Raw genomic sequence first — 12,183 nt, 5'->3', positions numbered from 1 at the left:
TTGTCTAGGTCATCAGGATGGGGGTGGGCAGTAGGGGTGTGCTAGGGGATTGTTCCATTTGCAAATTCTCAGGATAGAGGGATGGGAGTTCAAGGATCATTTGAAATAAGGAGCAAGGTTATACTTTATCTAAAGAAGGCAGACTGTGATCAGTTTTCAAAAACATGCTTATGTCAATCCTTTTCCATAGGGACCTTTTAACACAAGTTCTGCATTGTAATTTCACAGTTAACCCAACAAGTTAAGCTCTTATATCAAGGAAGTTAATTCTATCCTATTCTCTGTCAAATGACATTTTTTATTTTTGCTTCAATGTCTAAATTCTCTTCAGTGATTCTGCTTAGCTTCTGGTTGCATAGCATCTCCTTGATCTTCTTTGCTGAGGAGACTTGGGTAGCTCAGAGGCAGTGAAAGAAATGAAATATTTTGTGTTTCCATCAAAAGAAGGACTTGTTTAATTGGTGAAATACAAAGGACATAGTTAATATATCCTGGTAGAAAGTGACAGTTAGGATGATTAATGTAATAATAGGGTTTACTTAGTGGTTTCTTGGGTACATTACTCTCAGAATGCTTTTTAAGATTATAGATATTAACTCCCTCACTCCTGGAAGAGGAGCTTAAGATTCATTAAAATAACATGCCATATATGTGGAGACATGACCAGGCTGGGGTAACATATTAAGGAGTAACATCCAAGAAATAGCCTGGGTATTTGGAAATAGCATAATCCTCAATCAATAAAAACCTGAGAGAAGGAACTGAAGTTCCAGAGGCAGAGATAAAACTTGTTTGTTTTTTGCAACTGTGTGAATATCTATCTTTGATCACACACACACACACACACACAAGCTTACTCAGGAATGTATTAAAATTTTAAGTTACTTCGTTCACTCCAGAGTCTATTTTTCCTTAAAGATTTATTTCCAGCAACAGTTTTCAACATTCTTTAACTTTACATTTTGAATCTTATTTCCCATAATTCCTTTCCTTTTCTTTAGCTCAGTCAAGTCAGCTATCTTGATCCCTTCAGTTGGTTTCTGTTGAAAATTATGCTGCCAAGTTGAGATCCTTACTGTTTATTACCAATGGGAGCATCTACTAGAGTTGTCTCTTCCTGTACTTTTTCCCAACCAGGATGACTATAGCCCTCATCCCATTAAGGTCATCTCCTCAAGTTCAGATGATTTTTGGTTTCCTGCAGTTTCAACTGAAAATCCTCCCTCTCCTGCTCATTCAGCTCTGACAAAAAATCTCTCACCTGGGCCCCAGGTCTACACAGCGGCTCATAGTTCAGGTGCAGTAGAATAGCATGCTGTGACCTGCCATGCGCACCTCGAGGTCAGCACATAGGGGCCCCATCCATTGAGGCAAGTGTGGGAGCTGAAAGTCCAGTTTCAGACTGGCCAACAGGTCACCAGACTACAGCTTCTATTCTTGTGACCGTTTTCTGTCTCCATTGATGCTTTCTCCAACGCTACCCAAGTATCTCTTGAGTCATAAATCCACATCTCAGTTTTCATCTTTCTTTTTTTCTCAGCAGCTGTGCATATCCTCTCCTGCATATTCTATTCTTTTTAATAATATATAGCACTTGTTACTGATACTTCTCCCTAGGAAATGGCTCTTTTATCATATCATCATTCATGTCCCTCCTCTATGAATGGGTATACCTCAGGTGTTTATCCCAGGTTTTGTCTTCCTTTTCTTCACTTTTTTCGGAATGATCTCCTAAACTTTCTAGAGTCCAGAGTTTAAAACTCCTCTCTATTCAGATGACTCTCCTGTCTGCTATTGGAGGTCTAAGGCATCAGCTCCCAGAGACATTCCAAATCCAAGTCAAGAAGTCAAAAATAGAACTCATTTTCTATCCCTTTAAACCCACCTTTCTTCCTAATGTGCTATTTTTGTTAGGTTTGAAACCTCTGAGTCATCTTTACCTTTTTCATCCTATCCAATCACCCAGTCGTGTTGAATCCATGTCTTTTCTCATTGTTCTAGTTCAGGTTCTCCTTACCTTTTGTATGGACCTTCAAAATAAGTTATCCAATTATTCTCCCTGTTTCTAACTTGTCCTCTTAGGACAACTGTGTTAGGGGTTGTTATATGTGGGAGCATCATAAACCATCATCACCTGGTGTCATTGAGCACCAGAGCCTTATTTTACTAAGTGCTACAGGAGTGGGAGTGGGCCAGGGACTGGAGGAGGATATTTAAGTACTTGTAATTTGGTAAATAAATGGAGACCTTGGAGACCTTGGTGTACAAAGGGAGAACTTGTCTTCCTTGTCTCCCGCCCCTTCAACACTTGCTTGGGGAAAGGATAAGGGAGTCCAGAAAGAGACTCAACACAACTGAGTTAATATCTCTGAGGTACAGTTTTGTTTTTTTTTTGGTCCATTAGGACTTGCCCAGGGTCATACAATTAAAAGTGTCTGAGGCCAGATTTGAACTTAGGTTCTCTTTTCTCCAGAACCAGTGCTCCATCTACTGAGCATATCAGTTCTCTAAGAACCTTTAGCGGCTCCCTATTTTTAGGATAAGATAAAAAATTGCTTTGTTTCCTATTTAAAGTGATTCACAATCTGATTCCAAACTAATTTTTTTAAGAATACATGCATATTGATGCCCATCATGGCTTTATGTTCCAACCAAAGTGGCCTATTTGTTGTTCCTAAAATATGATAGTATAGTCCCTGCCTTTCTGCTTTTTTTACAGGCTGTTTGCTCTGTCTAGAATGCACTTTCTCCTTCCTTCCTTCTGTCTCATATGCATTCTTTTTTTACAAATTAAGTAATTTATTTTTAATTATTTTAAATAACACTCATATAAATTCTTTCATATATTCAAATCATACACATTTTTAGAAATTTATTCTGAAGCTAGTACAGTAAATGTGTGAGACGTCTGTAGATCTGCATTAGGATTTTAGTAAGATAAAGAGAAGTTTGTTGCTTCAGAGAGGTATATATAACAATAAATTGATTGGATGACTAGCAGAGTTTTTGTGCCTTAAAATCAAATTTAGCTTCAAAACATTAAGTTTGACTTAGATCTGAGAACTGGCTTCATATCTTTTAGTTGCTATATTATTTAATATTTGTAAGTTTGACTTGTAGTTGATGGAATAAAGATGATACATTGTCACAGCTTTGGAAAATACTTCATTCAACCACTGATACCTTATTGATCAAAAGCATTTAATCCCTAGGATATCATTTGGTTCTTTGAGACAAGTTCCTATTGGTTAAAATGGCTCTTACTTTTCCCCTGGGTAGACATCAGCTGAAATTCAGTGTGGATTTGCAACTGTGCAAGTAGCCCTCTTATTACTGATCCACTTCCACCTCCCTCTCATATACTTTCTATGCACATCTTATTGCCTTCTCTGTTTACATACTGTTTTACTCCAGTAGAATGTAAGATTCTTTAAGATAAAGATGTTTCAAAAAGAAAAAAAAAAGAAAAAGGGGCGGCTAGGTGGTGTAATGGATAAGGCACCGGCCTTGGAGTCAGGAGTTCCTGGGTTCAAATCCGGGCTCAGACACTTAATAGCTGTGTGGCCTTGGGCAAGCCACTTAACCCCATTTGCCTTGCAAAAACCTAAAAAGAAAAAAAAGATAAAGATGTTTCATTTTGTTTTTTGTTTCTATAATTCCTAACACACTTGCTAGGTCACAGCAGCACGAAATAGATACTTTAATTACATTTCTTTTTTTTCTTTTGCTAATTGTCCTTTGCCTCCCACTCTGATACTTGTTTTAGGATACCTTTAATCTGTTGTCCAGTGGGGACTAAACACAACTCTGTTTCTTCTAGTATGACTGGGTCTTGTTGATGATCAACATAGATCATACAATTCCACTTGTTTGCATATCAGTATAGTCATTAGTTAAAGAGCCAGAGAAGGAAATCAGATGACCAAAGTGATATTACCTATATGTACAAATACCATGCAGCCTTTGTCACAACATTAAAGTCTAGAACATATGCTATTTGTTGTTGATTATTGTGTGACTAGTTCTGGCAGAGGAGAGAGGGAAGGGTATGAGCCTTTTCCAAGGGTCTGCACTTTCCAGATATTATTTGGAGGAATGATGAATTGTTTCTAGTTTTTAAGACTCAGAAAGGAGATCATATCAAAGACAAATAATCTCTGCTATTTTCCCCTGCTTTGATTTAGGTACTATACATCTATCAGGAGGCAATGAGGCCAAAATCAAGAAAGAATTTCTTGATAAAGAAGATTAATTTCTTCCACAAGGTGACTGCAATTCACCGTTTTTTAAATTTTATTTAAGGCAGTGGGGTTAAGTGACTTGCTCAAGGGCACATAGCTAGGCAATTATTAAATGTCTGAGGCTGGATGTAAACTCAGGTTCTCTTGATTCCAGGGATGGTTCTCAATCCACTGTGCCACCTAGCTGCCTCTGCAATTCACCTTTCCAGACTTATAACTAATTTCATTTTTTACTCACACCATGTTTCAATTAAATTGGCTGTTCAGTCTCCTATCTCAGTCCTTTCTCAGGATGTACTCCTCTGTTGGAATATACTTTGTCCTCATTTCTCTCTTTTAGAATTGCTAATTTCTTTCAACATTCAGTTGAAGTCTCATGTCCTGTATCTTCCCTTTTCCTGATCTTCCCAGCTGCCAGTGTCTTTGCCTTGCCTCATCAAATTCTATTCATTTTGTATGCACACACTTGTTATTTCCATGTAGAAATGTAACCTCCTTATTGGCAGAGATTGTGTCATTTTTTTGTCTTTTTATCCCCAGCATCTGCTATAGTGTGTAACATATAATAAATACTTAATTATTGCTTGCTTTTCTAGATAAAAGTGTCTATGTGAAAGACGCAGAGGACCCAACTCTCCTACCTTTACTCCAGAAATGCTTTAACAAAAACAGGAGGTGAAGCAATAACCGTCAAATCCCAAATGATCCTTCTCTAAGCTGATTCCACCACTCCAGGGTTAAATTAAAAGACAACCAGGAGCTAAGAGTCCTGGAAGAGGGAACGGTGAAAAGTTTTCAACTCAGAGAGGTCCCAGAAGCTCCTTGATTAGGAAAACTAGCAGTAGTATGACCTGAGCTGTCCTTAGAGATCACAGAAGAGGCTATCTTGATCTTGGATGCTTCAAAGAGGAGAGAAAGTCTTCTTAGGGACAGCCACTTATGGAGCTTTGACCTCATAATGGAAATGAAATATGAAGTTGTATGTTCTCTATTAATATATTATGTTAATAGTTTTACATAGATTGAATGCAGTATTATTTACAATATTAATATTATGAGTATGCTGTGAAGATTGTGTTGATTAATTGATTCTGACCAATTAATTCTCCCTAATCCACATGATGTGATTTCTATATATCGTGGGCAGATTGCCAAAACAATGATGTATTAAAATATGTCCCATTCAGCTTTTGAGGAATTGTGTTTTGTTTTGTTTTGACAAGGCAATGGAGTTAAGTGACTTGCCCAAGGTTGCACAGCCAGGTCTGAGGCTGGATTTGAACTCAGTTCCTCCTGAGTCCAGGGCTGGTGCTCTATCCACTGCACCACTCAGCTGCCCCCAAAGACATATTCTTATTTAATATCACTTAGAATTACTGCACTAATGGTATTGCATCTGAATATTCCAGATAGACAGATCTTTTAGTGGCTTACTAGACAGTGCAGTGGATAGTATCAAAGTTGGAGTCAGGAAGATTTGAGTTCAAATCCAACCTTTGGCATTTATTTTCTTTGTGACCTTAGTCTAGGTACTTAACCTTGCTCTATGGTCAGGTTCTTCTTTTTCTGTTGTTTTCTCATTTCCTCAGCCCAAGACTAATTTAATTTTAATTTCCCTATTTTAAAAGTAGGAATTGTAGTAGTAGTCATACCTCAAAAATATTCCAGATTACTACAAATATAACAGATATAGTAATGAAATGAGTCACATGAAATTTTTGGTTTCCCAGTTCATATGAAAGTTACATTTATATTAAAGTGTAGTCTATTAAATGTGTAATAATATAATGCATAAAAACAACATACAGATTTTAATTAAAATATTTTATTGTTAAAAATCATAACCTTTATTTGAGTCTTCAGTGAGTTGTAATTTGAAGAAGTCTTGACTTAATGTTGATGGCTGCTGACTTATGGGGTTGGTGGTTGTTGCAGGTTGAGATGACTATGGCAATTTCTTAAAATAAGGCATAATGATCACTTGAGTCTTCTCTTGAACACTTAGTTTCCTTTGTATTTTTAAGAACTGATCTAATTTAAATAGTATTTTGTCTCAGGGAAAAAGGAGGCCAGAGGGCAAGGCAGGATGAGAATTGCTAGTCTGTGGAGCAGTCTAAACAAAGAATACTTAACAAATTGATGTCTCACATAGGTAAGGTTTATGACATCCTAATACAATCGCAACAGTAACAACAAATATTGATAATAGGTCACCATAATAGATTTGACAATGATGAAAAAAATCTGACATATATGAATTACCTCAATATGACATAGAGACATGATGGAAACCAATGGCATTGGAAAAAAGTACAGCAATAGATTTGTGATTCAGTTGCCACACCTTCAATTTATATATTAAAAAACCCTACTTATTATTGTTAAAGCCCAAGAAAGCCAAATGCAATAAAATGAGGTAGTTTTGTACATACCTCCCTTGATAAAATAAGGGAAGAGTTATAAAATGCCTTACTAATGTTAAAATCTATGCTAGTTATTATTATTAATTCTCATTATTATTTAAAGAGAAATACATGAGTACGAGTCATTCAAGTTATCAACACAATTCCTCAAAAGCTGAATGGGGCATATTTTAATATTTCTGTTTAGGGAGGTTAGGATCCAATGGTAAAGCTTTCCTTCTCACTTCCTACTTTCCTCTAGATTACAGTGTGATCTCCCTTTCTCCTGCTCCTCTCTCTAGGGATCATTGAGTCTCATGGCTTTACCTCAGAGATAGTAAACAGGGATCCACATGGGAATGGCTGCTAGCAACTTTTAATAGAGGCTCTGGGAGGGACCCCCACGGGTGATGAGCATCATATCCGAAGTTTAAAGTTTCCCCCATCCTTTCTCTTCTTGTATTTCATTCTGTGTGCCTCAAAGTCTTCCTCTGCTTCTTTTTTTTTGCTCTTTTCATTCCTTTCTTTCTATTTATATATCACTACTCTCTTCTTTCTCTCCCCTTTTCTTTGCTCTCTGTCTTTCCCCTCCTCATAATATTTTTCTATGTGTGCCCATAACTGTTCACATCTTTGTTTTACCTTTAATGATGAAAGAGTGAGGGTTTTACTCATTGAATCCAGGACTTTGTGAAGTACATTGATGTTATATACATTAACTTGCCTCCAGGCTAGATCCCATTTTACAACGGATCGGTTAAAATATCATTTATGTTATAATTTTCTCAGAAAGTACATTCTACTCTCCTAATGCTTATACATCACATTTATCCATCACACTCCACACTTGGGAAGTTATTATTTTGTGTAACCTTGGTCTCTCTTATTCCAGCAGGGTCTACTTCTTTCTCTTCCTTGGGACTAATTGCAACTCTCCCTTGGTACTGTTTCCCATTGCAGATTTAGAGGCATGGATGATGATAACAGTACAGGAGTGACTGAATTTATTTTGTTGGGATTCTCATATTTGGGGTCCAAGCAGAGGGTCCTCTTTTGGGGTGTGCTCTTTGTCCACTTAGTCACCTTGCTAGGCAACTCCTTGATCATCACTCTTACACTGTTGGACTCAGTCCTGAGCACTCCCATGTATTTCTTCCTTCGGCATCTCTCTGTGATAGAGATTTTCTACACTATTACGGTTGTACCTAGGATGCTGATTGATCTTCTCTTCTCACATCCTCCCCTCTCTCCTGCTGGCTGCTTTGCTCAAATGTATTTCTTTGCCCTTCTTGGAATTGCTGAATGCTGTCTCCTCTCTGCCATGGCTTATGATCGTTATGCTGCAATTTGCCAACCCTTGCATTATACCAGCTTGATGAACAGGCAGGTATGTGTGGGTATGGTGAGTGCTTGTTATATAATGGGCATCATCACAGCTACTACCAATGCCTTATTGATCTGTACCTTGCCCTTTCGTGGCACCAACATTGTTCACCACTTCCTATGTGACAATTTACCTGTTATGATTCTGGCAAAAGGAGACCCATTCCGGGGTAAAGTTGGGAATCTTACTTTTACTCTGCTGTTTATTACCACTCCCTTTGCACTGATTCTGTTTTCCTATGTTCGCATCCTCATTACTGTCCTTGGAGTAGCTTCTGCTCAGGGACGGCAAAAAGTCTTCTCTACTTGCTCTTCCCACCTTCTTGTTGTCATACTTTTTTTTGGGACTGCCATCCTTGCCTACATGAAACCTGGAACCAATGTTCCTAAGGACTCAGACCAAATCCTCTCCCTTTTCTACATGGTTGTAACTCCCATGTTCAATCCTTTTATCTATACTTTGAGGAACAAGGAGGTGATGGGAGCCCTGAGGCGTAAGATAACAAAACATCTTTGAAATCCTTGCCTGGTTCAGTGGTTTGCTTGACTTTCTTTTAGGTGAGTTGAGATCCTTCCTCAACATAGAGATTTCTGTAAATTAAAATTTATATTTTTCAACAATCAGACAATTATTTTTCCACTAAAAGGAATAAAAAAACACTTATTATAGGTACAGTCAAGTGTGTCTCACACTTCTTGTTTAGCATTCTTCACCATCATGGTCTTTGTAAAAGAAGAAGGAAATGTTGAACTCTTTAATCTTGTGCACAGGAGAGAGATTCCTAGAGGATTATGGATAAGATGGATCTGTTTTTTCAGCGGGACATCCTTTTTTGATGGTCCCTAATGTCAATTTTCATCTAAAATCTTTATCTGGTATCTATTTCATGTTGGTGCTTCAAATTGAGACTGGATGCCAACTTTTAGAGGGACATTCATTTATGGCTTGCAAGAGTTGTACTGGTTAGATAGCATGTGAAGGATATAAGCATGTACATTGATGTCTCCAAGTATAAGGGCAGAGGCTGTGAGCTACACACTGACATTCTTAAAATTACTTTTAATCTGAATTTCTGTAACTTGGATTCTGTGGTACATATGCTGAGTCTAGTACTTTCATTTGAATGTGAATTCAACATGATTCAAGGGACACAGGTATGAATAATGTAATGTAATTTTGATATGCTAACTTTGTCCTCTTCTGATGACTTGGGATCCTTCTCTGAACCAGAACCACGAAATGGTACCCTCCCCTTCCTCTCTAGTAAAGCATTCCCTTGGCTATGTTCAATGCTAGTAACTCATTTAGTTGTTAGAAGAAATCACAGAATAAGCTCTATACAAGTTTGAAGTTACCAGGAGCAGGGAGTATTCAGATCAGTTGAACAAGATTCTTATTATGTGCAAGACATTGTGCAAAATGAACAATATACAGAGTCACAAATATAACAAGTCCTTTAAGGAACTCATATTTTCTTGTGGCAGATGCAAATTTCACTTGATCTAATTTGGAGGTAAATCTTCTTTATATTGACCTTGTTTATAGCTGCTTCTGTCCAAATTCTTTAATCTCCACTATCACTATGAAGTCAATATTCTATGACCAGAACTGTCCTTTTGGATTTATTTATTACTTCAGGTGCTGAATCAAAGCTCAGATGGATCTGCATCCTGTGTCTAGGTGTTTTGCTTCTGGGATCATCAGATCAAAGTAACTCACTTTACCCTATGTGAATATATCAACCTATTGCAATCCTGGCGGTGGTTATTTTCTGACCCCTCAGATCATCTGTAACTCCATTTCTTACCATATGTGCATATTCATTAACAATAGAGCCAGAGAAGGTAGCCTGATGACCAAAGAGATATTGTTCCCAGGTATAAGCACCATTGTCACAGTATAAATTTAATTGAAATATTCTGTTTGATTTTGACAATTGTTTGACCTATTTATTGTAGAGGAGAGGAAAAGGAAGGGTATGAGCATTTTTCAAGTGATTGTGTTTCATGCTTTCTAGATAATATTTGGGGGAATGCTGAACTATGAATAGTTCTTAAGGCTCAGGAAGGAGATTATTTGTAAGATAAGGACTGCTATTTTTCTCTGCTTCACATAGAACAATGCTGTTGTAGGAGGAGGCAGTGAGGCTCAAATAAGGGAAAACTTTATGATAAAATTAGTTCTTTTCATAAATCACTTGCAATTTCCCTTTCTAGACTTATTACTCATTTCCTTTTTCATTCAAAACCATGTTCCACTTAAAAAGATTCTTCAGTCTCCTATCTCTGCATTTGCTCTGGATGTGCTAGGTGGATGGAATATTAGTCTTGGAGTTGGGAGGATGGGAGTTATAATCTGACCTCAGCCACTTGACACTTATTAGCTGTGTAATCTTAAGCAATCACTTACCCCTGCCTGCCTCAAATCCAGGACCATCTCTAGTTGTCCTGATTCATATCTGGCAATGGGACCCAGATAGCTTTGCATATTATCCCATAACTCAAATACAGTTTATGTACTTGTCATGGCATCACTTCCCCTGGTGTCATTGTCTTCTTCCAGAATGAAGGACATCATCTAACTCCAGTGTTGGAATGCACTTTATCTTCATCTCCATTTTTTTTTGAATTTCTAGTTTTCTTCAATATCCAGTTGAAGTTCCACCTCCTGTGTCATCCCTTTCTTGATCTTCCAAGCTGCCTTTGATGTGTCCTATCAAATTTTATGTATTTTGTATATACAGACATGCTATCTCCTTATAGAAATGCACCCTCCTCAATGGCAGGGATTGTGTCATTTCTTTTTCTTTGTATCATCAACATCTGCTACTGTGCATGTTGCAAATAATAAGTACTTAATTATTGCTTGCTATTCTAGGTAAAGCTGGCCATGTGAAAGCTACAGACATCTCATCTCTCCCACCTTTACTGCAGAGACGATTTCAGAAGAGTACCAGATCAAACAATAGCCCCCGAATCCAAAGTGACCTTTTAATAAACTCATTCATCCAGTCCAGGGTTAAACCAAAAGATGATAAGAAGTTAAAAGCGCTGGAAGAGAAAACTGCAAAAGGTCCCAGAAAATCCCTGCCTGTGAACACTCTAGCTGGGAGTGACTCAGTAGTATGACCAGAGTTGTCCTCAGAGGGTGCCATAAAGACAGGGTCCTATCTTGGAAGTCTCCTAGGAGAGGGAAGAACATCCAGTGTCCTGACTGTAACCACCTGTAGACCTCACAATGGGAATGAAAGAGAGAAGTAAAATAAGAGTATGATTTTTGAAAAATGGTGTTAAGAAAAGGGAAGAAGGAGCATATGTGTACGGGGCAGCTGGAGACCCGGGGTCAGGGTCAGATGTATAGTATGGAGTGTGAGAGGACCTCGACAGCAGTCTTGGAGTTTGTGTTTGGCCCCCTCCATCAATTTTAGTTATTGTCATTATTATTTCAAGGAGAAATGGATGGTAAAACTATAATAGTGGAAAGTCACTCTAATCCTTTATATCTAGACAAATCTAACCAAAAGATAAATAAGAACAGATATGATAAAGATGTGAATAGAATTTTAGAAATTTGATATGAAAGCTCTCATTTGATTTAGGAATAAGTGCAGAAAAGTCTCTCCCTTTGATTAGCTGGTGCCTTTGCAGCTAGAGTGATGAACCTGAAAGGAGGAGACTGTAATTCATATCCTATCTCAGCAAAGAACTGACTGTGTGTGGCTCTGACCAAATCGCTTAATTTCTCAGCATCTGTTACCTGATCTGTAAGAATAAAAATAGCAATCAAATTACATCATCATTATTCAGATTAAATTAAAAAAATGCTTGTTAATTGTTTTCCATGCCTCATTCATTATGTAAATTTTATAGAACGTTTTTCAGGTTTGTGCAATACCTTTTCAGAAGTTGACTGGGCATTTTTAGGGCAATTTTAAAAACCTCACCAACAAATTCAGAAAAGAAGAGATGTTCAATACTTCCTACTGAAGACAATTCAGTAAAACTATATTCAATGAAGGGAATTTGGAAAAAAGATTGAAAATAAATTCAAGAGTAAATTACTTCTAACAAATTCACACATTAAAGAACCAATCAAAGAACAGTAAACAATTTCATCAAAGAAAATAAAAACTATGAGAAACAGAATTTTTGTGATG

At 37.4% G+C, this 12,183-nt stretch overlaps 2 protein-coding genes across 3 annotated transcripts in view; both read left to right on the top strand.

Annotated features, from left to right (window-relative positions):
- LOC141511603 (olfactory receptor 10P22-like) overlaps window positions 1-11,843 on the top strand; it is a 42,021-nt gene extending 30,178 nt beyond the window's left edge. For both annotated transcript variants that reach the window (XR_012475355.1, XM_074220725.1), the window contains exon 2: window positions 10,905-11,843. The gene's annotated coding sequence lies outside the window, so the exon portion shown is untranslated. The remainder of the gene's footprint in view (window positions 1-10,904) is intronic.
- LOC141511602 (olfactory receptor 10P22-like) lies at window positions 7,614-8,543 on the top strand. Its single transcript, XM_074220723.1, has one exon. The coding sequence runs from the start codon at window positions 7,614-7,616 to the stop codon at window positions 8,541-8,543; it is 930 nt and encodes a 309-aa protein (XP_074076824.1).
- Window positions 11,844-12,183: the final 340 nt, after the last annotated feature.

The sequence above is a fragment of the Macrotis lagotis genome, chromosome 2, assembly GCF_037893015.1.
Source record: "Macrotis lagotis isolate mMagLag1 chromosome 2, bilby.v1.9.chrom.fasta, whole genome shotgun sequence".
In the NCBI taxonomy this organism is placed as follows: Eukaryota; Metazoa; Chordata; class Mammalia; order Peramelemorphia; family Peramelidae; genus Macrotis; species Macrotis lagotis.
This window is presented reverse-complemented; position numbering and strand designations above follow the sequence as displayed.

Coding starts and splice junctions, on each gene's coding strand:
- LOC141511602 (XM_074220723.1), top strand. CDS start 7,614: ATGGATGATGATAACAGTACAGGAGTGACTGAATTTATTTTGTTGGGA.